Source organism: Leopardus geoffroyi, chromosome A2 (assembly GCF_018350155.1).
Source record: "Leopardus geoffroyi isolate Oge1 chromosome A2, O.geoffroyi_Oge1_pat1.0, whole genome shotgun sequence".
NCBI classification, from domain to species: Eukaryota; Metazoa; Chordata; class Mammalia; order Carnivora; family Felidae; genus Leopardus; species Leopardus geoffroyi.
Genome location: NC_059331.1, coordinates 5,246,622 through 5,270,836, shown reverse-complemented (window position 1 = coordinate 5,270,836; position 24,215 = coordinate 5,246,622). Strand labels below are relative to the sequence as shown.

General features: G+C 41.4%; 1 protein-coding gene across 2 annotated transcripts in view; it reads right to left on the bottom strand.

The window, feature by feature from the left end:
- LOC123605215 (adhesion G protein-coupled receptor E4-like) overlaps positions 1-24,215 on the bottom strand; it is a 78,667-nt gene that overhangs the window by 45,742 nt on the left and 8,710 nt on the right. For both annotated transcript variants that reach the window (XM_045491778.1, XM_045491779.1), the window contains exons 4-11: positions 22,493-22,612; positions 17,691-17,840; positions 14,988-15,028; positions 14,239-14,374; positions 13,529-13,636; positions 10,326-10,510; positions 9,568-9,735; positions 7,019-7,213 (exon numbers count right to left, since the gene is read on the bottom strand). In XM_045491778.1, coding sequence (XP_045347734.1) covers positions 7,019-7,213; positions 9,568-9,735; positions 10,326-10,510; positions 13,529-13,636; positions 14,239-14,374; positions 14,988-15,028; positions 17,691-17,840; positions 22,493-22,612 — 1,103 coding nt within the window. The remainder of the gene's footprint in view (positions 1-7,018; positions 7,214-9,567; positions 9,736-10,325; positions 10,511-13,528; positions 13,637-14,238; positions 14,375-14,987; positions 15,029-17,690; positions 17,841-22,492; positions 22,613-24,215) is intronic.

Genomic DNA, 24,215 nt, shown 5'->3' with positions numbered 1-24,215 from the left:
ATGTCTTCTTTGGAGAAGTGTCTATTCATGTCTTTTGCCCATTTCTTCACTGGATTATGTGTTTTGGGTGTTGAGTTTGATAAGTTCTTTATAGATTTTGGATACTAAACCTTTATCTGATATGTCATTTGCAAATATCTTCTCCCATTCTGTTGGTTGCCTTTTAGTTTTGCTGATTGTTTCCTTCACTGTGCAGAAGCTTTTTATTTTGATGAGGTCCCAGTAGTTCATTCTTGCTTTTGTTTCCCTTGCCTCCAGAGACGTGTTGAGTGAGAAGTTGCTGTGGCCAAGATCAAAGAGGATTTTGCCTACTTTCTCCTCGAGGATATTGATGGCTTCCTGTCTTAGGTCTTTCATCCATTTTATTTTTGTGTATGGGGTAAGAAAGTGGTCCAGGTTCATTCTTCTGCATGTTGCTGTCCAGTTTTCCCAGTACCACAGGCTGAAAAGACTGTTTTTATTCCATTGGATAGTCTTTCTTGCTTTGTCTAAGATTAGTTGGCCATGCATTTGTGGGTCTATTTCTGGGCTCTCTATTCTGTTCCATTGATCTTAGTGTCTGTTCTTGTGCAAGTACCATACTGCCTTCATGATTATAGTTTTGTAGTACAGCCTGAAGTCTGGGATTGTGATGCCTCCTGCTTTGGTTTTCTTTTTCAAGATTGCTTTGGCTATTCGGGGTCTTTTCTGGTTCCATACAAATTTTAGAATTATTTGTTCTAGCTCTGTGAAAAATGCTGGTGTTATTTTGGTAAGGATTGCATTGAATATGTAGATTGCTTTGGGTAGTATCAACATTTTAACAATATTTATTCTTCCTATCCAGGAGCATGGAATATTTTTCCATTTTTTTGTGTCTTCTTCAATTTCTTTCATAAGCTTTCTATAGTTTTCAGCATATAGGTTTTTCACCTCTTTGCTTAGATTTATTCCGAGGTATTTTATGGTTCTTGGTGCAATTGTAAATGGGATCGATTCCTTGATTTTTCTGTTGCTTCATTGTTGGTGAATGGGAATGCAACCGATTTCTGTGCATTGATTTGATATCCTGCAACTTTGCTGAATTCATGAATCAGTTCTAGCAGTTTTTTGGTGGAATCTTTTGGGTTTTCCATAGAGTATCATGTCATCTGTGAAGAGTGAAAGTTTGACCTCCTCCTGGCCGATTTGGATGCCTTTTATTTCTTTGTGTTGTCTGATTGCACAGGCTAAGACTCCCAATACTATTTTGAATAACAGTGGTTAGAATGACATCCCTGTCTTGTTCCTGACCTTAGGGGGAAAGCTCTCAGTTTTTCCCCATTGAGGATGATATTATCAGTTGTTCTTTCGTATATGGCTTTTGTGATCTCAAGGTATGATCCTTCTATCCCTACTATCTTGAGGGTTTTTATCAAGAAAGCATGCTGTATTTTGTCAAATGCATTCTCTGCATCTATTGAGAGGATCATATGGTTCTTGTTCTTTCTTTTATTGATGTGATGAATCACGTTAATTATTTTGCAGATATTGAACCAGCCCTGCATCACAGGTATAAATCCCACGTGGTCGTGAATAGTTTTTTTTAATGTGTTGTTGGATCCAGTTGGCTAATATCTTGTTGAGGATTTTTGCATCCATGTTCATCAGGGAAATTGGTCTACGGTTCTCCTTTTTAGTGGGGTTTCTGTCTGGTTTTGGAATCAAGGTAATGCTGGCCTCATAGAAAGAGTTTGGAAGTTCTTCCATTTCTATTTTTTGGAACAGCTTCAAGAGAATAGGTGTTAACTCTTCCTTAAATGTTTGGTAGAATTCCCCTGGAAAGCCATCTGGCCCTGGAATCTTGTTTTTTGGCAGATTTTTTTATTACTAATTCGATTTCCTTACTGGTTATGGGTCTGTTCAAATTTTCTATTTCTTCCTGTTTCAGTTTTGGTAGTGTATATGTTTCTAGGAATTTTTCCATTTCTTTCAGAATGCCCATTTTATTGGCATATAATTGCACATAATATTCTATTATAGTTTTTATTTCTGTTGTGTTGGTTATGATCTCTTCTCTTTCATTCTTGATTTTATTTATTTGGGTCCTTTCCTTTTTTTTTTTTTTTTTTGTTCAAACTGGCTAGTGGTTTATCAATTTTTTTAATTCTTTCAAAGAACCAGCTTCTGGTTTCATTGACCTGTTCTACTTTTTTTTTGGTTTTGATAGCATTAATTTCTGCTCTCATCTTTATTATTTCTTGTCTTCTGCTGGTTTTGGGTTTTATTTGCTGTTCTTTTTCCAGCTCCTTAAGGTGTAAGGTGCATCTGAGACCTTTTTTCCTTCTTTAGGAAGGCCTGGATTGCTATATACTTCCCTCTTATGACTGTCTTTGCTGTGTTTCAGAGGTTTGGCTGTGGTGTTACCATTTTCATTGGCTTCCATATACTTTTTAATTTCCTCTTCAACTACTTGGTTAGCCATTCATTCCTTAGTAGGATGTTCTTTAGTCTCCAACTATTTGTTACCTTTCCAAATTTTTTCCTGTGGCTGATTTCAAGTTTCATAGCATTGTGGTCTGAAAATATGCATGGTATGATCTCGATCTTTTTGCACTTGCTGAGGGCTGATTTGTGTCCCAGTATGTGGTCTATTCTGGAGAACATTCCATGTGCACTGGAGAAGAATGTACTCTGCTTCTTTAGGATGAAATGTTCTGAATATATCTGTTAAGTCCATCTGGTCCAGTGTGTCATTCAAAGCCATTGTTTCCTTGTTGATTTTTTTTAACGTTTATTTGTTTGTTTGTTTATTTATTTATTTATTTATTTATTTATTTATTTATTTATTTTGAGACAGAGAGAGACAGAGCATGAATGGGGGAGGGGCAGAGAGAGAGGGAGACACAGAATCGGAAGCAGGCTCCAGGCTCCGAGCCATCAGCCCAGAGCCTGATGCGGGGCTCAAACTCACGGACCGCGAGATCATGACCTGAGCTGAAGTCAGACGCTTAACCAACTGAGCCACCCAGGCTCCCCATCCTTGTTGATTTTTTGATTAGATGATGTGTCCATTGCTGTGAGTGGGGTGTTGAAGTCTCCTACTATTATGGTATTATTATCGATGAGTTACTTTATGTTTGTGATTGATTTATATATTTGGGTGTTCCACATTTGGTGCATAAATATTTACAATTATTATGTCTTCTTGGTGGATAGACCCCTTAATTGTGACATAAGGACCTTCTTCATCTCTTGATACAGTCTTTATTTTAAAGTCTAGATTGTCTGATATAAGTATGGCTACTCGGGCTTTCTTTTGTTGACCATTAGCATGATAGATGGTTCTCCATCCCCTTACTTTCAATCTGAAGGTGTCTTTATGTCTAAAGTGGGTCTCTTGTAAACAGCATATAGATGGATCTTGTTTTCTTATCCATTCTGTTACTCTAAGTCTTTTGATTGAAGCATTTAGTCCATTGACATTTAGAGTGAGTACTGAAAGGTATGAGTTTATTGTCATTATGATGCTTGTAGAGTTGGAGTTTCTGGTGGTGTTCTCTGGTCCTTTCTAATATTTGTTATTTTTGGTATTTATGTATGTATGTATGTATGTATGTATGTATGTATGTATGTATGTATTTTCATCTTTTCTCCCCTCAGAGAGTCCCCCTTCAAATTTCTTGCAGGGCAGGTTTAGTGCTCACAAACTCCTTTAATTTTTGTCCATCTGGGAAACTTTTTATCTCTCCTTCTATTTTGAGTGATAGCCTTGCTGGATAAAGAATTCTTGGCTACATATTTTTCGGAGTCAGCACATTGAACATATCTTCCCACTCCTTTCTGGCCTGCCAAGTTTCTGTGGATAGGTCTGCTACAAAACTGATCTGTCTTCCCTTGTAGGTTAAGGATTTTTTTTTTCCCTTGCTGCTTTCATGATTTTCTCCTTGTCTATTTTGTGAATTTGACTATGATATGCCTTATTGATGGTCGGTTTTTGTTGAATCTAATGGAAGCTCTCTGTGCTTCCTGGATTTTGATGTGTCTTTCCCCAGGTTAGGAAAGTTTTCCGCTATGATTTGCTCACATAACCCTTCTACCCCTATTTCTCTCTCTTCCATTTCTGGGACCCCTATGATTTTGATGTTGTTCCTTTTAAATGAGTCACTGATTTCTCTGATTCTTAAATCGTGCCCTTTTGCCTCAGTCTCGCTCTTTTTTCTGCTTTATCATTCTCTATAAGTTTGTCCTCTATAACGCTGATTCTCTATTCTGCCTCATCCATCCTTGCTGCCGCTGCATCTGTACAAGATTACAGCTCAGTTATAGCACTTTTTATTTCATCCTGACTAGCTTTTACTTCTTTTATCTCCGCAGAAAGGGATTCTAATCTATTTTCGACTCCAGCTAGTATTCTTATTATCGTGATTCTAAATTCTGGTTCAGACATCTTGCTTGTATCTGTGTTGGTTAAATCCCTGGCTGTTATTTCTTCCTGCTCTTTCTTTCTGGGTCAATTCCTTTGTTTCATCATTTTGAAGGGAGAAAAGGAATTAATGAGGTAGAAAAAATTAAAATAAAAAATTAAGAAAATATTAAAATTAAAAAATTAAAAGCAAACACACACACACACAAAATTGAATAAATGATGCTAGATCCTAGGTGTGTTTGGCCTGGGTGTTGAAAGTGGCTTGATATATTAGTGAAAAAAGGAGGGGGGAAAAGGAAATCATTTGAAAATTTGAAAAAATGAATACAGTGAAGTAGACCAAAATGAAATGATGGAAGTAAAATAGAATTTGAAATAATTACACAAAAGTAAAAAATATAGTAGAAAAAAGTAAAGAAAAATATTTTTAATAAAAATTGAAAATAAAAATGAATTTTTTCTTTCTGTATTCAAGAAAAAGAAAAAAGAGAAAAGAAAGGAAGAAAGAAAGAAAATTGAATAGTTGTACTAACAGACTGAAATATGACTGAAATTACTTCATTTTCCCTTAGAAGTCAAACTATGAAGCACTTTATATAGTCTATCAGCTAAGCAGGAGGTGAGACTTGTGTTCTTGAAGAGCAAGGTTGGCCAAGTTGGGCGGGGCTTAGTGTAATGGCTCTGTTCTCCACTAGTTGGCGCTGCTTAGCTTACTGGGGTGGATTGTTGTGGGGCTTGTAGGTGTGTATGTGCATGCGCAGGAGCGGTGAAAATGGCGTCACCCAGCTACCCAGTCTCTAGTATCGGAACTCTGTTCTCCCCAATCAGCAATTGCACACCCCTCCTTTGTCTAGGCTTCTGTCCACTCCCTACTTTTACATTGTCCATGGCCAAGCCCCAGGCAGCACCTCCCTCCCAAGTTTTGTCTCAGATGCAGCTGTCTTCCGTGGCCCCCCACTTCTGAGGGACTGAGGCTTTGACCCCCTCCACCCCTCACCAAGCAATGGCCGGGTGCTGGCCACATCCAGGAACGCTTGTGGGACCATGCTACTGCTGATGCCCAGAGACTGCGGCCAGGTGCCAGCCCGCCCAGAAAAAGTTCACAAGACAGTGTAACAGCAGCACCTCAGGGATTATGGAAAATCACAACACACATCTGGCACCAGCCTTCACCCTTAATGACCTTGTTCTAGCACCAGAGAATGTGGCCATTCTCCAGGGTCTGCTGGGCCCAGGTGGCCTCACAGCCTCTATCAAATGTCCTTCCAGCAGTGGAGCCACTTCTCCCTGTGTGGCCTGAGAACCTCCTGGGCCCCACTCTGCTCCTGGGGATTCGCCCTTACCACCAGAGCACCGCCGGGTATCGAGCTGCAGAGTTTCAGACTCTGTGCTCCCGCTGTTTACAGTCTTAATGGAATTTAAACCCTCTCCTTTATTCTTTCTCCCTTTTTAGTTCAGTCCCTGAGGCTGTTTCCAACTTTCCACCTTCTCTCCAGCTGCTTTTGGGGAGGGGCATTTTCCCCACATTCTCCCCCCATCTCCATCCTTTCTCTGCACACAAAAGTGGCTGCCTGTCCTCTGTGGCTTCTCTCTCCCCCAGTTCAACTCTCCATGCTGCGTACCTGCTGAATTCTGTGGTTCATATTGTGCAGATTGTTGTATTAATCTTCAGATCAGTGTTCTAGGTGTGCAGGATGGTTTAGTGTTGGTCTGGCTGTATTTCGTGGACGTGAGACACACAAAAAACTTCCATGCTGTTCTGCCATCTTGACTCCTCCACCAAGACTATACTTACTCTTAACTGTAATAATATACTGCCTCCCCGGGAAGGGGGGAAATAGTGCTTTCATAACCTTCTAGCTGTGAGATCATAGTCTTTTAGGGTTAAAAGGAGCTTTGGAAAACATTTAGCTCCAATTCTTCCTGAATATGATGATGAATGTAATCATGATGAAGACAAAAGCTAACAGTGGCAAAGCCAATGTCCACCCAAAATTCAAGACTCACTCCACTCCTGATTCCAGACTATAGACATGCCACTGGGATGGGACTTCCCAGCCAGAGACTACATTTCCCAACACCCTTTGTAGTTGGGTGTGACCACACCACTGATTTCTAGCCAATAGGATGTGAAGGGAAGTGATGTGCACCATTTTCCAAGATGGCCCATATAGACTTCCCTCACAGGACTCTGCCTTGTTCTTTTCTCTTTCCATTTGGCTAAAATGGAAGGGACTCTTGGATGACCTTGAAAGCTGTGTATGGTAGATAAAGAAGGCTCCATCAGCCTGAGGTTGGAGGATAGACACCCTTCAAACCAGTTTTCTCACCCTCTGTGGATACATAAGTGGGAAATTAACCACTCTTGTGTTAAGCCACAAACATTTTGGAGTTTCTTTGTTACAGCAGCTACTGTTACCTTGGTTAATGCTATCAGTCTGACTCTCTATCAGCTTGCTAAATGGCTTCTCAGAAAGTACCAGTCTTATTCAGTTACAGATGAGGAGAATTGAAATGGAAAGTTGTTTTTTTCCCCCAATACTATCACTGCTGACTCTTGTCTCTCTCCCCATCCTTCCTCAAGACAAAATGGCTAGATTTGATTATGACAACAGACAAAATAGCACCTACCTCAGGCTTAGTTTGGTCAATCCCTGTTAGGAAGAGCAGATGGGCCAGGAAGAGACAAATGGAAAGCTGCAGGTGGAGGAAGGTGCTGGTGTTCTGGATGGGTCGGCACAGGAGGAAGGTGAGGGCTGCCAGGAGGAGGCACAGCAGAGAGAGGCTCAGCCCCACGTAGGTGATCATAGTCAGCACAGGATCCACCTATGAGCCAAAGTGAAGAATCTGTTATAGTTTCCAGCTCTGTGCTTATGTGCCTGATGGAGAGTTATATGGGTGTCCCAGTTCAGTCTCTCCAACAACTGACTTAATCTAAGAGTTGATATTTCCATCTTCAAAATAGATGCGTTTACCACACAAGGTTATTGAAAACCCAAAACCACTAGCCTTGTGCTGTTCAACAGAAATATGTGAGCCACATGTGGAATTTAAAATTTTTTAGTAGCCATATATTTTAAAATGTGAAAAGAGGGCGCCTGGGTGGCTCAGTCAGTTGAAGGTTGACTTCAGCTCAGGTCATGGTCTCACAGTTTGTGTAGTTTGAGACCTGCATTGGGTTCTGTGTTGACAGATCAGAGCCTAGAGACTGCTTTGGATTCTGTGTCTCCTTCTCTTTCTGCCCCTCTACCCCCCTCAAAAAATGAATAAACATTAAAAAAATGTTTAATGTGCAAACAATCAGCTCAAATTAATTTAATAGTGTGTGTTCAAAATATTATCAGTCCAATGTACTATATATAATATGATCAATATAGCAAAAGTGTAATCAGTTTAAATTACAATCAATGTAAATAAACTATTAATGAGATCTTTCGTATTTTTTTTCCACATTAAGTCTTCAAAATCCAGTGTGTATTTCATGCAGAGAGAGAGGGAGACACAGAATCAAAACAGGCTCCAGGCTCCGAGCTGTCGCACAGAGCCTGACATGGGGCTCGAACCCACAAACTGTGAGATCATGACCTGAAGGGAAGTCAGACGCTTAACTGAGGCACCCAGACACCCCCAGATCCTATTATTTTTGATGATAGAAGTGAAATGAAGTCCTTCCAATGAAGTTGTGTTTAATGGAAAAACATTTCACACTGCTTAATTTAAATAAATTAAAATTAAATAAAATTTAAAATTTAGGGAGGGGCACCTGGGTGGCTCAGTCAGTTGAATATCTGACTCTTGATTTTGGCTCAGGTCATGATCCCAGGGTCATGGGATCAAGCCCTGACCCATGCTCAGCACAGAGCCTGCTTAAGATTCTCTCTCTCTCTCTCTCTCTCTCTCTCTCTGCCCCTCTCCCTTGCTCACACACTCTCTAAAATAATTTTTTTAAATTAAAAATTTGGGGGGCACCCGGGTGGTTCAGTCGGTTAAGCTGACTTCAGCTCAGGTCATGATCTCACAGTTTGTGGGTTCAAGCCCCATGTCAGGCTCTGTGCTGACAGCTCAGAGCCTGGAGCCTACTTCAGATTCTGGGTCTCCCTCTCTCTCTCTCTCTCTCTCTCTGCCCCTCCCCCGCTCACAGTTTCTCATTCTCAAAAATACACATTAAAAAAAAATTTGGTTCTTCAGTGACATTAGCCACGTTTCAAGTGCCCAATAGTCACATGTGGCTGGTGATCCTATTGGACAACAGGGCTCCCAAAGCCATCTCTGTGAAGGTTGGGATTTATCTGTTTTGTTCTTTGCTGTATCCTCAATGCCCAGAACAGCATCTAGCATATAGTAAGCAGTCATACACGAATTTGTTGAGTGAACAAAATGAGGTCATGCATTTAAATGTGCAATATAATGCATGACCTCATTTTATCATGCAGTCATACAGTAACTGTTCAATAAATGAGAGCTAAAAAATGTTTTGTCATACAGTAACTGTTCAATAAATGAGAGCTAAAAAGAAATAGGGGAAGAAATTAGGCAAATTTCTTTAAACGTGGCTTATCGTAGCTGTAGTTGGGACCTGGGAAGTTGAAGGAGCTATGCTTTTTCGTTAGGGATAGTCAGTGGCTTTCCTTCCCATCTGACCAGCTGTAACCACTGCTTGCAGAATAATGGATGTTTGATTCCAGATCACCTTAGATTCCACCCAACTGTCCAATGTTTGACAGGGGCTGACAACCTAACTGTCCAATGTTTGAAGGATTTATCTGATAGCTTGAGCTTACTCTGCTCATGCCCATGGAAATGCCAGAATTAACAACCCCTGGGTACAGCTTTCAACCAATGCCTGAAAGGAGGTGGTGTATAAATACCCCTGCTCTCCCACTGTTCAGTTAGGATGACTCAGGTTGTCTCCTACACTGATTCCCAGAATACTCCAGAAGGAATTAAGTTCCAGATGCCCATGGTGGTGACTGGCTTGATAATGCTGTTCACATTAGCTTGATTTTTTTTTTTTCTCATTTCACTTCCCCAGTCCCTTTACTGGTGCTTCCTGGAATTACCTCTCAAGGGAGCCACTGCCACTTGATTCCTTATCTTAGAGTCTCTTTCTAAGACATGGAGAGGACGACCTCACCCTTTGTAGGACACAGACTCCAGGAGGGGGCCATGAATCTTGGTACCTTGGGAACAAGAGCCATGAGAACAGCAAAGCTGGAAAGGTGGAAGCATTTGCATCGGGTGTGTGAATCGTTGCTGCCCACATGAGAGCAGCCCTCCGTTGACCAGGCGCCCCCCTCCTCTGATGCATCCCAGGAGACACAGAAATATTTTGCTCTCGCACCACCAGGCTGGAAAGAGAATAGCATGAGAGTAGAGCTCTTTCTGGTTTGATTATCTCAATCTTATAGGTTAGTCATGGATGCATTGCTTTGGAAACTGGAATCAGAGAAAATCCTATCGTGGAGAACACTTGTGGGGAAGACTTTCATATGACCACATTTACTGTGGGGTTTATTCTTCATTTATCCTGCCATTCTCTGGTCATCTCAGAGCCCCAGGGACTGACCCTTATGAACTGCTTTACCCACGTTCCTTGCCGATGGGACAACCAGTGAGAGGTACCAGTGGGAAGTCCTTAGATGAAAGGAGGAGGAGGTCAGGTGTTTTGCTAGATGCTTCTTCTGTTCCAGGATGCCTCCATCTCCAGCAGGGCAACCCTCCAGCTTTCCTTGGGCTCAATAATGCTCACCCTTCCATTGCCTTTTTAGGCTTAACTATGATAATAACTTCCCTTGGTGGCAATCTCTGGGTGCCTTAACATTTCTTGTTGGTTCTCTTAACTCTGAATAAGCACAGTTGGATTCAGTTTCTTGCCAGAACCCTAATAACATACCTCTTTGAGGTAATGCACAGAGATCTAGCCCTGGAGTTTGCTCACCTGTATGTTTTGGAAGGTCAGGAACACAGGTTCAGAGAGATATACTTTTTCCTTCATACCAATGGTGCCACTTGTGACACGAGAGTTCAGTTTCACTTCCTGTGTCCCTCTTCCATCATTAAAAAAAGATCCATTCAGAATATCCCCAAGAGAGTGATAAGTGATAAGTGCAACTGCACTTCTATCTGAGAAAACAGAAGAGAAATCGCTTTAGAAAGCATCCATATTACGGGAAGTTGGTACACTAGTATCTCGTGTGAGAGTAATAAGGTAAAACGTTACATACAGTCAAAATTGCCCTTGGAAAGCTCTTATGTTGCCCCATCAATACATTATGTGTGGTTTCGGGTATAGCACTTTGTATATGTAGTACATATTAATACACATGCATACATAATTAATACATATTATAATGCACCACACACAAGAGATATACATGCAACATATCCAGTGATGTATTGTAAAAATATACATGAGCACTTAGATATCAAAATCAGAGCCATGAGGCCAGATGTTTGTCCTCAGAAAGGCAGGTGGCACTCAGGTAGGATGAGGAAACCACACCTTCCCATTGTCCATCTCAAGCTCACTCTGGGATATCCAATTTAGAAAAGTATGGGAAGATATGCAGGATGATGCATTCTATTTAATTCATTCTCTCTCATTCTTCCCTCCTTCTGTTTCTCTCTCTTTCTCTCCCTCCCATCCTCTTCCCCTCCTTTTTTCATGCAAAAATAATTTAATTCACAGAAGGTAAATGCACATATGATGCTCTGTAGCATGATGTAGTATTTCTTTTTTTAAGGTTTATTTATTTATGTTGAGAAAGAGTGCATGTGAGCATGAGTCAGGGAGGGGCAGAGAGGAGACAGAGAATGCCAAGCAGGCTCCATGCTGCCATCACAGAGCCTGATGCAGAGCTTGATCCCATGAACCATGAGATCTTGACCTGAGCTGAAATCAAGAGCTGGACGCTTAACTAACTGAGCCACCCAGGTACCCCACATGATGTAACATTTCTTAAACTGCAGTTATTCATCAGCCACCATCCCAGTTTTAGTCAAATCCACTTACCACCTATATTATTATTTACTCCATTTAAAAAATCAACTCATTTTAAGATCTTTTCCCCCTCCCTTCTCCATCAGACAGCTCATAATAAGGAGTGAAGATTAATCACTGTGGAAAGCTGGGGGTTTTCTGAAGAAAATGCAGCTGGTATTTCACTCTCTCCAGAGAACCAGGTCCTTCTCTTTGAAATATTTTTTCATGCATTCATTCATTAATTTATTCATTCATTCATTCAAATATTTATTGAGCATCTAGTGTGTGCCAGATAGTGTTTTAGGCATTATGATACAACAATGAAGAAAAGAGGCTGAGTTCCTGCCATCAGAGAGCCGATATTATAGCAGGAGATGAGCAACAAACTAATTAAGAAAATATTACATAGTGTGGATTCTGTGCGGAAATTTAAATAAGATGATGGAATAAAGGAGGGGTGGCAAACTATGACCTGAGAGTCAAATCCAGCCTACTACTGGTTGTTGTACATAAAGTTTTATTAGCACACTATCATGCCCTTTTATTTACATACCGTCTATCGCCGCTCTCCCACTACAACGTCAGGCTTGAGTAGTTATAACAAAGATCACCTTGCCTAAGCAAGGCCAGGGAAACAAAAGCAAAAATAAACTATTGGGATTTCACAAAATAAAAAATCTCTGCACAGTGAAGGAAACAATCAACAAAACTAAAAGGCAACCTACAGAGTGGGAGAAGATATTTGCAAATGACATATCAGATAAAGGGTTAGTATCCAAAATCTATAAAGAACTTATCAAACTCAACACCCAGAAAATAAAATTCAGTTAAAAAATGGGCAGAAAACACGAACACACATTTTTCCAAAGAAGATATACAGATGACCAACAAACACATGAAAAGATGCTCCACATCACTCACCATCAGGGAAATACAAATCAAAACCACAATGAGATACCACCTCACACCTGTCAGAATGGCTAAAATGAACAACTCAGGCAACAACAGATGTTGGTGAGGATGTGGAGAAAGAGGATCTCTTTTGCACTGCTGGTGGGAATGCAGATTGGTGCAGCCACTCTGGAAAACAGTATGGAGGTTCCTCCAAAAGTTCAAAGTAGAATTACCCTATAAGCCAGCAATTGCACTATTAGGTATTTACCCACAGGATACAAAAATACTGATTTGAAGGGGTACATAATAGTTAAATCACAAAAAGAGCCCAAATGCCCACTGACTGATGAATGGATAAAGAAGATGTGGTGTGTATGTGTGTGTATGTGTGTGTGTGTATGTATGTATATATATATATATATATATATATATATATATATATATATATATAATGGAATATTAGTTATAAGAATGAAGAATGGAATCTTGACATTTGGAAAGATGTGAGTAGAGCTACAGTGTATTATGCTAAGAGAAATAAGTCAGCCAGAATAAGAAAAATACCATATGATTTTGCTCATACGTGGAATTTAAGAAACAAAATAGATGAATACAGGGAAAAAAAGAAAAAAGAGGGCAAACCATAAAACAGACTCTTAACTATGAAAAACAAACTGAGGGCTGATGGAGGAAGGTGGGCAGGGGGATGGGTTAAATGGGTGATGGGGATTAAGAAGGGAACTTGTGATAAGCACTGGGCATGTATGTGATGAGTCACTGAATTCTACATCTGAAATTAATATTACACTATATGTTAACTAACTGGAATTTAAACAAAAACTTGAGAAAAAAAATTTACTACCTGGTCCTTTCACAGAAAAAGTTTGCCGACTCGTAGTACAGAGGAAGACTGGGGGACGATTTAAAATAGGGTGATTATAAAGTACTTCTCAAGGGAAAGAGCGTTCAAGGCAACAATCATCTGCCACCCGCAAGTGCTGTCTTTTCAGACCATCATATGGAAACCAAGCATACATCAGCCTGTCCCTTTTAAGGAAGCATGTCAAGGACACCTGTATGAACCTCAGTGTGTCATAAAGTACACACACCAAGTGTGTCCCTCAAATTGCCTGGTTAGTGACCACCATGTAGAGTCCCCCCTGCCTCAAAAACTTTAAGTCCCCACCTCCTGCCCCAGCCACCTGGAAATGAGACAACAGTGCCTAGAATTTGGAGGTCAGGAGAATCCAACTTGAACACAGTACCTCCTATGGTTCCTTTGAAAGCATCAGTACAGTTGATATCCATAGTGTTATTTCCAGCCTCCAGAAGAGTCTTCTCACTTGTGTCATTGCACCTCTTGGTTTCATAAACTGGAAACATTAAGAGAGTCCTGCTTTGTTCACTTCTCACACATATGAAATTTGTTGAAGAACTAACTCCCTTCTTTGAAAGGCACCCTACTGGTGATTTCCTTTTCTGTATGCAAGGTAGACCAGATGGCACTCCCTTCCACATCTCTGGCTGATAGGGATGAGATGGTCAAAATGACCTAAGCAGCACGCACTGGCCACAGCCACCCAGGGGAAGAGAGGAGATGACCATGCTTCTTGAAGCTGGAACTAGGGTGAGCAAGCTCAGACTTTACATACAATATTTAAAGATCAGGGTGTTGTATGGAAACCAATTTGACAATAAATTTCATATATTGAAAAAAAATATTTAAAGATCAAAAAATTTTAAATCATCTTATACTGGAGTATCTGGTAATGGGGAGGGGGACTTACTTTTTTTAAGCAAGAGAAGCTAAACATTTAAAAGTTTTCCCAGAAAAGTCACTTTGGAGCAGGTCTGCATTTGGGAAAAATCCCTTGAATGAATTCTCCACGTCACATAAACACATAAACACAAAGTCTGACAAAAGATCACGCTCATAAAATTTTTTTGGTCATAAGGAAAATGCTCTGTTTCTTACCTATACCAAGCGTAGAGTTCTCATACTTTCCTGGAAAAGCTAAAGTCTCAGTCCATACGATCAGTTCCATGTGTTGAAGTACTCGGGTCGCCACTTTTGCAATGTGATTTTTGCTTCCATTGTTCGTCAGAATTTCCTTGCAAAGAAATAAAGCTAATTAGGTAGACTTGTACTAGAACTTAAGAAAGCAGGAATTTACTTGAGTGTGGTTGGGTGAGCCTAGAAGGCAAAGCTCTGTGCTTTCAACCTGGAGCTTGTCTTCTCATTTATCATGCACAGCCCTGTGAAGGGAGAATCATTCACTCCATTGTATTTATGGGAGCACGAGGGCCTAAAGGGTGAGGTGTCTGAAACTCATGAAGAGTGCTTTACAGAGGAAGACAGGGATGGAAGTGATGATAGGGGTGGAATGAAACTCGAGATGTCTGGTGCTGGTCTTTGAACAACAGCTGAGGCACTAAAAGCCTTTCCCATGGTTTCTCAATTTCTATTAACATTTGGGACCAGATAATGTAGCATAACAGCATGCCTGGTCTCTACCCACTCAATGCCAGTAGCACCCTAGTTGTGACAATCAGAAATGTCCCCAGACGTTTTCTGATGTACCCTGGGAGAGAGGACAAAATCATTCCTATGTGACAGCTGGTGTGTCCTAAACGGCAGAGGGAACCATGGTAGTTATTTAAACGAGAGAATAACATGGAAAGATTGGCCAGATGTCTCCCAGACCTAGGCTTCACCTCACTCACCTGAGTGTCCCTTGAGACCTGTGTCTCCTCACCAGTGGACTCTGAAAAGAAAAGTAGCCATTGAGTGGGATGTGGGAGATAACATGCCTAGCTCACGTCTCTTTTCCAAACACTCTCAAGTTGGGTCTTTCTCTGATGCTTCCCATCCTTGCCCAAGTCCCCTTTAAGAAGTCCCAAATATCTTCTACAGTAGAATTTAAAAGAGATTTAGGGTGGGGCCTCCAGTTCAGTAATTCAGTCAATAGTATTTTTTGCACAGCTACTAAAAGCCAAGAACAGTATTGAACCTTATGGGTAGAAGTTGATAAGGAGACAAAGGGGTTTGAAGTCTGGTGGGAACGTCACTAGGTTAATGATGGAAAAAAATGATTAAGTCATCGCAAGGTACCAGCATGTTCTTAATAGGATGAGATATCTTGGGAGTGCACAGAGAAGCTCCAGCACATGTGGGATGCAGAGAAGTCTACCTGAAGGAATGGGTATTAACTGGGTTAATATTATAGAAGCAATAATAGTACCGGCAGTTGTATACACAACATGGTATATAAAGTGCCTTAATACACACTATTTCGTGTAAAGAAACACAGAAGGTTCCAGAACAGGGTCATGTGACTTAATCTTTATTGAGCCTTCCTAGGTACCTAGTACTGAACTGAGTATTTTACACACCTTAATAATCAAAATGGGTAGGCGAGGTGTGTTAGTTTCCTAAGGCTGCTGTGATAAAGTACGACAAACTGGGTGGCTTAAAACAATAGGAATGTGCTTTTTCATGGTTCTGGAGGCTAAGAGTCCAAAATCAAGGGTTATTGGCAGGGCCACACTCTCTCTGAAGGTTCTAAGGAGGATCCTTCTTTGCTTCTAGCTTCTGGTGGTTTCAATCTTCTCTGTTCCTTGGCTCGTGGCAGCAGAACCCCAGCCTCTGTGTCTGTCTTTGCATGTCTGAGTGTATGTGTCTCTACATCCAATTTCCCTCTTTCTTTTTTTTTTTTTAAAGTTTATCTGTTTTTGAGAGAGAGAGAAAATGTGTGAGTGGGGGAGGGGCAGAGGGAGGAGGAGAGAGAGAATCCCAAGCAGTCTTTGTGCTGTCAGCATGGAGCCCAGTGCAGGGCTTGCTCTCATGAACCACAAAATCATGACAAGAGTCAAAATGAAGAGTCAGGTGCTTAACTGACTGAGTCACCCAGGCACCCCCAAATTTCCCTCTTCTTATAAGGATAGAAGTCATATTGGATTAAGGGCCCACCCTCATCTGGTACGACCTCATTTTGATTTTATTAGATATGTAGAGACTTTCTTTCCAAATAAGATCATGTCTCTAGGTTCCAGATAGGCATAAATTTGGAGAGATTCTGTTCCACCCAGTACATTAGATAAGCAGGTGTCTGAAGGGACTCTCAGTGATCTCTGCCATTTGGATCCCTCCTCCCCTGATCAGACCCCTGCTAATGAATAGAACTCAGCAAAAGTGATAGGATGTCACTGCTGAGACTGGGTCATAAAAGACTTCAACTTCTCTTTCATTTGCACTCTCTTTCCAGCTATTCTTATGTGCTTGCTATAGCAAAGCAAGCCAGAGAGGCTGACAGCTTCTCACCAGCCACCAGAAAGGGACTGAGGCCTTTAACCCAGTAGCCTTTAAAAAACTGAATCCTGCCAGCACCCACGTGAGTGACCTTGGAAGCAGATTCGCCCCCAGATGAGCCTTCAGATGAGACTGCATCCCTGCCTAACACTTCGTAGCTGTAAGAAACCTTGGAACAGAGGAACCAAGGGAGTTATGTCCAGATTCCTGGCCTACATACACTGTAGGAAAATAGGTGTTCTTTTAAGCCATGACCACTGGGGTAATTTACTATGCAGCAACACATCACTCGTACAGTAGGTGTTATTGTTATTCCCATTTACAGGTGAGGCATATAGAAGTTAGGGCATTACGCAAAAGTCATCTGGTTAAGTGGTAGAGTCAGAAGTCCAATGTATTGAACTCAAAACAAGAATGAGCATATTCTGGTGAGTGAGAGCCAGGTTCTTGTGTCAGAGAAAGTTACAACAAAGGACAGAGGGAAGGCTAGAGCAAGCCCTGATGGATGAGAATTGGAGGTGTCCATGTGAAGTTGCAGGGTTTAGTATGTAGACAGATAAATATAGAAACTGAATTTAAAGTAAGCAGAGGAGAGGGGCGTCTGCATGGCTCAATCAGTTGAGCATCTGACTTTGACTCAGATCATGATCTCGCGGTTCATGAGTTCGAGCCCCGCGTTGGGCTCTGTGCTGACACCTCTGAGCCTGGAGCCTGTTTCAGATTCTGTGTCTCCCTCTCTCTATACCCCTTCCCTGCTTGCTCTGTGTCTCTCTTGCTCTCAAAAACAAAAACATTAAAAATTTTAAAAAAATAAAGTAAAGCAGAGGATAAACAAGTAGGGACGTCCAGCAGAAAATCAGAGATGTCATTTTGGAAGCCCAGGAAAGAGACCCAGACAGGAGACTTACTCTTACAAGGCAGCTACACAGGGATGACGATTGGTGCTGGGGGCTTGGGTGGTGCCTTCTGAGAAAAGATTACCAGGGACAACAGGGGGGATGCAGGACGAGGGCCAGGACATATCTGTTCTCTTACCCTGGCCTGAAATGAATGGAGCTTTCAAAGTCTTCCCTCACCCCTCCTTTTTCACAGTGGAAAGAGTATTTGGAAATCCTTACCATAACACTCTTTATAATCTAATTTAAATAAGCCAGCCACAAAGTTGAAGACAGAATTTGGGACACAGCTGCAGTAGTAACTTCCAATTTCATTTCTGCAGTAGGATTTCTTCTTGCACTTTGCCAGACCAGTCTCACACTCATCGATATCTGCAAATCAAGAGGAAACATCACTTTTTTGTTCTCAAACTATACCATCCGCCCTTGTACATGGAGTCTCAACTACCCAGCATCATTTATAAACAACACCTGTTCTTGGATAAGATGACTCAGTATCACAGAGGTGATAGTTCTTCTCAAGTTGATTTATAAATTAACTAGTGAAAAACATCTAGCCGGACTTTAAGGAGTAAGGCAGTGGATACAATCATGCAAGAATAGCCAGAAAAACTCTGCAGTGAGGATTTGCCCTACTAGATGCTAAAATACACTTTAAAGCCTCAATAAAACGAGTGCTGGTGCATGAACCAAGAAGTAGGCTAGTGGAATGGACAAAAGTCCAACAACAGACACTAGTGCATATGCAGCTTTGATGATGGTGGTATGTCAAAACACTGAAGGAAGGATGAGTGGTTCTTTCAATACTCGGATCACACAGTTTGCTATATCAACTTAAAACACACAGCAAGGAGCAAGGGGAAAGAGATAGGGCAGGTGCACATGCCTTTAAGAAATGGTACAAGGGAAGCATAAGGCTCACCTTTTGCTACCTAAGTCCTGGCACGTGCAATATTCACACATCCTGCATCTATCTGCCACATCTATCTGATGGACTAGAGTTGCGACTCAAGCAAAGGGACTCACAGATGGAAGGTGCCCTGAGCCAATCAATGACTCACACTTGTTCCCTCTGTGGGAAGGACTCAGGACAAGCACACTTAGCCAAAAGCTGCAACTTGCCTATTAGTCTATTATGGGTTTTATTGGTCTAGGGGTGTGTGTGTTGGGTAGAAGGTACATGGGCCAGAATGGTTATCACTAATGAGTAACTGAGTTAAGACCTCATAAATATTAAGTGCTTGTGTATATTTTGTTTATATTGTACATCTTGGGCATCAAATGCCTCTTATTTATGTGCTATGAACATTTAGCACCTACGTTCTTTGAGTATATTATTTCATGAATACTGTTGTTCTCTCCATTCCATTCTATGTTTAACGCACACATGTTCTACCCACTAACTACTTACAGATATTTTTTTAAGTGTTTTTATTTATTTTTGAGAGAGAGAGCATGAGCGGGGAAGGGGCAGAGAGACGGAGACAGAGGATCCAAAGCTCACTCAGCACTGACAACAGGGAGCCTGACGTGGCATTCGAACCCACGAACCATGAGATCATGACCTGAGCCAAAGTCAGATGTTCAACCAACTGACCCACCCAGGCACCCCACTACTTATACCTATTTTAACACATCTTATGCATTTCACATATCCCATTGGATTTTTTTTCTGTCTTCTGCCGCAGAACCAAATAGTCTCAAACAGTCTAACAAGTGCACATTTTACCTTTGTACATTTCCCTTCTTTAAACGGGGTTCCCCTTCATCCTGGTTCTGGGTCTTATTAAAAAAATAAGATAAAATGAGACCTGGGTCTCATACAATTCTTAAGAATAAACTCTACGTGGATCAGAGATTCAAATGTAAAAATGGAGCCATACAAGTACTAGAATTAAACAGAGGTGAATTCTTTGATCTCAGTGTAGGGGAAAACATTTTAATGAAGACTTAAGTGCCTTAGTAAATTTGCCTATATAATTTTTTTAAATTAGTTGCATGCCTAATAAAATACATAAACAAAGTCTAAAGACAATTGACAAACACAGAGAAAATATTCCCCATATATACTACTGACAAGGGACCCAGATCTCTAACCTATAAAGAAATAAAAAATTGGGAGAAAAAGAAACACTCAGTAAAAAATATAGGGGAAAGACATGAACAGAAATTCAGAAAGAAGATACAAAAATGACCCTCTAACATAAAATGTTCAAGATTGTTCATAATTAGGGGCACCTGGCTGGCTCTTGATCTCAGGGCTGTGAGTTCAAGCCCTACATTGAGCATAGAGATGACTTTTAAAATTGTTTCATAATTAGAGATGACCATGAAAAATCTACTGAGATACCATTTCTCACCTGGCATACTGGCAATGCATTCTGAAAACATGTTCTGTCGGCAAGATGGTGGGGAGACAGGTGCTTTCATGCAATGGTGGTGGGAATGTCAATTGGTACAACTCTCCTGGAATTAAATTTGGGGTAGCTAATCAAGGTACATATGGACTTACCTCTTAACTAAGCCACCTCACCTCCAGGACTCTACCCTGAAGACACATCTCCCACAAATATTGGAAAGAGCCTAAGTGTTCAACTAAAATGCCCTCACACACAGAAGAGGGTTGAATAAACTATGGTTTACCCACACAGCTACGTAAAAGAGTGGGGAATATCTCTACATGAATTGGAGTAATTTCTAGGATATACTGTTAATCAAGAAAAAAAGCAAAGTGCAAAAGGGCATCTCTGGTGTCCTACCAAACGTGTCAAAGTCATGGAAGATGAGAAAAGGCCAAAATCTGTCACAGATTGCTGTCTCAGGAGCATGGCAACTAAATAGGATCCTGAAATGGTTCTTGAAGCAGGAAAAAAGGACAATGGGAGAAAAATTGGTGAAACTGGTTAAAAAAAAAAAAAAGTCTGTGGTTTATTTAACACGATTAGACCAGTATTAATTCCCTGGTTTTCATCATTGTAGTATGGTCATATTGTTATCTAACCTTAGGGGAATTGGGCAAAGGGTAATACAGAATTCCCTGAGCTGTTTTAAAAAGCTTTAAAAATAGATACATCCAATGTTTTATGGTTCCACTTATAGGAGGTCCCTAGTGGAGTCAAATTAATGGAGACAGAAAGTATGATCATGGGAGCCTGGGGAGGGAGAACGGGAAGTTAATGTTCAGTGGGGACCGAGTTTCAGTTTTGCAACATAAAAAAAGTCCTGGAGATGGAGGGTAGGGATCATTGCACAACATTGTGAATATACTTAATCCCAGTGAACTGTACACTTAATAGTTATAGTGACTCTCGCCTGTCAGAATGGCTAAAATTAACAACACAGGGAACAGTAGATGTTGGCAAGGATGCGGAAAGGGGAACACTCTTACACTGTTGGTGGGAACGCAAACTGGTGCAGCCACTCTGGAAAACACTGTGGAGGTTCCTCAAAAAGTTAAAAGTAGAATTACCCTATGAACCAGCAATTACACTACTATTTACCCAAAGGAAACAAAAGTGCTGATTCAAAGGGGCACACGCATCCTGATATTTGTAACAGCATTATCTATAATAGCCAAGCTAGGGAAAGAGCCCAAATGTCCTCAGCTGATGGAGGGATAAAGAAGATGTGATATCTATATCTATATCATATCTGTCTATCTATATGATATATATATGTATATATATAATTATGCTAAGTGAAATAAGTCAGAGAAAGACAAATACCGTATGATTTCAGTCATACGTATAATTTAAGAAACAAACAGATGAACATAGGGGAAAAAAGGAGAGGCAAACCATAAAACACACTCTTAATGACAGAATAAATTGAGTGTTGGTGGAGGGAGGGGGGTTGGGGGATGGGCTAAATGGGTGATGGGGATTAAGGAGGGCACTTGTTGGGATGAGCCCTGGGTTTTGTATGTAAGTGATCAATCACTAAATCCTACACCTGAAACTGATATTATACTATATGCCAACTAACTGGAATTTACATACAAATTTGAAGTAGAGAAAAAAACATACCAAAACAAAAAATGTTTCACAAGTAAAAAAAAATAGTTACAATGATAAATTTTGTTGTGTATATTTTACAATTAAAAAAATTAATTTAAATAAATAAATCCAGTATTGTCTGATTTCACTCACAGGAGGTCCCTAGAGGAGTCCCATCCACAGAGACAGAGAGTAGATGGTGGGAGCCAGGGGTGGGGGAGGGGGTGGGGAGTCTGTGTTTCATGGGAACGGAATCTCGGTTTGGGAAGATGAACAGGTTCTAGGGATGGACAGCGGGATGGTTGCACAACAATATGCATGTATTTAATGCTTCTGAAAGACACACCCCAAAATGGTTAAAATGGCACATTTTACATTGCATATATTTTGCCACAATAAAATAGAGTAAATCCTAAGTAGTCTACCATGGTTCGCTTTGCCTTCTGAATTTACACAACTCCACCAAGCCGTTATCCATCTCTACCGGTCAGATATTCAGGAGTGGTTTTTGTCTTTGGTGTACTCAAATAGACCTTTAGCATTTGTGGAAATGAGAAAGGCTTATTTAGGCTGGAGCAGAAGGGAGTTGTGAAAAGGGAAACTGAAATACTAAGCTGGGGCCAGATCATGGAAGATATTGTCAAGATGGTAAGTTATTCATTTGTTCTCTTGGACTACACATTTTTATTGGGTCTCTGTTATGTGACATTATTCTCCGTCCTCAGCATACAGCAATGAACAAAACAGACACGGTCCCTACCCCTGTGGATTGTCAGACAAACAAACAAAAACCAGTGCTTGAAACGTCAAGGGTCCTGGGAACTCTACCTTCCTCTAAAGAAAAACATGAAGCCAGCCTCAGAGAGAGTGAGGGGGACACAAAGGGTAGGGACTTCTCTAGGGGCACTGAGACAGCCCTGACATTTCCATCCTGTAGCACGACTTCATCTTTACGTCACTGGCACACCCATAGAACACATGCCCCTGCCTCGTCCAGGGATTCCAGGATGATGTGGATTCCATCATTACCTTCACACTTCTCATGGGGCTCAATGTACTTCCTCCCAGACACGGACTGAAATCCCTCTTTACAAGCACAGTGGGTACTGTTGGAGCAGCTGGCATTTTCAGGGCACTTGGGACAGAGACCTGCAGAGAACACAGGATCATTCCATTCATGTACTCATTCATTCAAGAAATATTCCTTAAGCCCTTACGATGTCTCAGATGCTGTGGTCAGCAGAATAGCGCTGTTAGCCTCCACTGCCCACCCCTCCTACTGCTGAACACAGATGCTTGCAGTGTCTGCCCCACACACATCCAGCCTCAGCCACCAGCACCACTTATGCTCAACAGAACCTCCCACTGTCAGCACCTGAGTTTCTCTACCTGAGGGCTTTCTCTGGCCACCAGAGTCCTCTGTGCTCACAAGGCAGGTTAGCAATGGAGCAGATCCCTCAATCAATGACTGACATGAGTCACGGTGTTTAAAAAAAAAAAGGTGGGGGGGGGGTGCCTGGGTGGCTTAGTCTGTTGAGCATCCAATTTTGGCTCAGGTCATGATCTCACAGTTCATGAGTTCAAGCCCCGCATCAGGCCTCATGCTGATGGCACAGAGCCTGCTTGGGATATTCTCTCTCTCTCTCTCTCTCTCCCCCTCTCCCTCTCTTTCTCCCCCTCTCTCTCCCTCTCTCTCTCTGCCCCTCCCCTGCTCATGCTCTCTCTCTAAAAAATAATAATTAGGGGCGCCTGGGTGGCGCAGTCGGTTAAGCGTCCGACTTCAGCCAGGTCACGATCTCGCGGTCCGTGAGTTCGAGCCCTGCGTCGGGCTCTGGGCTGATGGCTCAGAGCCTGGAGCCTGTTTCCGATTCTGTGTCTCCCTCTCTCTCTGCCCCTCCCCCGTTCATGCTCTGTCTCTCTCTGTCCCAAAAATAAATAAATAAAAGGGAGGGAATCTTTCCCAGAAGCCCCTGGGCTTCTCCTCCACCTCCGTGGCTAGAATTGTGTCAGGTGGCCGGGTCCTTGCCTAAATCGTTCATTGGAAAGGGAAATGGGCTCACTACAACTCCTTACCCAGTTCTGATTCTCCCTTTAAAAAAAAAATAATAATATTTAAAAAATTTATAGAATTACCATATGATACAGCAATTCTATTTTTAGGTATATATCCCAAAGAACTGAAAGAAGGGGTTTGAAGAGATATTTGCACACTTGTGTTCATAGCTGCATTATTCACAGTAGCCAAAAGGTGGAAACACCCCACTGACAGATGAATAAACACCATGTGGCCCATCCATACAATGGAATGTTATTCAGCTTTAAGAAAGAAGGAAATCCCAACACCTGCTACAACAACATGAGTGAGCTCTGAAGACATTACGGTGGGTACATAAAGCAGTCACCAAAGGATGACTACTGTTTGATGCTACATACAGGACGTCCCTAGAGGAGTCGAATTCCTAAAGACAGAAAGCACATGGTGGATCCTAGGGCTGGTGGGAAGGCAAATGGGGAATTGTTCAATGGGGAAGAGTTTCAGAAGAGGAAAAATGTTCTGGAGGTGGTTGGTGGGGATGGTTACACAACAGTGTAAATGTGTTTGATGTCACTGAGCTGCACACTTTAAAATGATCATGATGGCGAATTTTATGTTATGTATATTTTACCACAAGTTTAAGAAGATAACAGCTTCCTTGCTCATCAAGGGGAATAACGCTGGGGTGCACACTCCTTAGTACATCCCAGCTCCCAC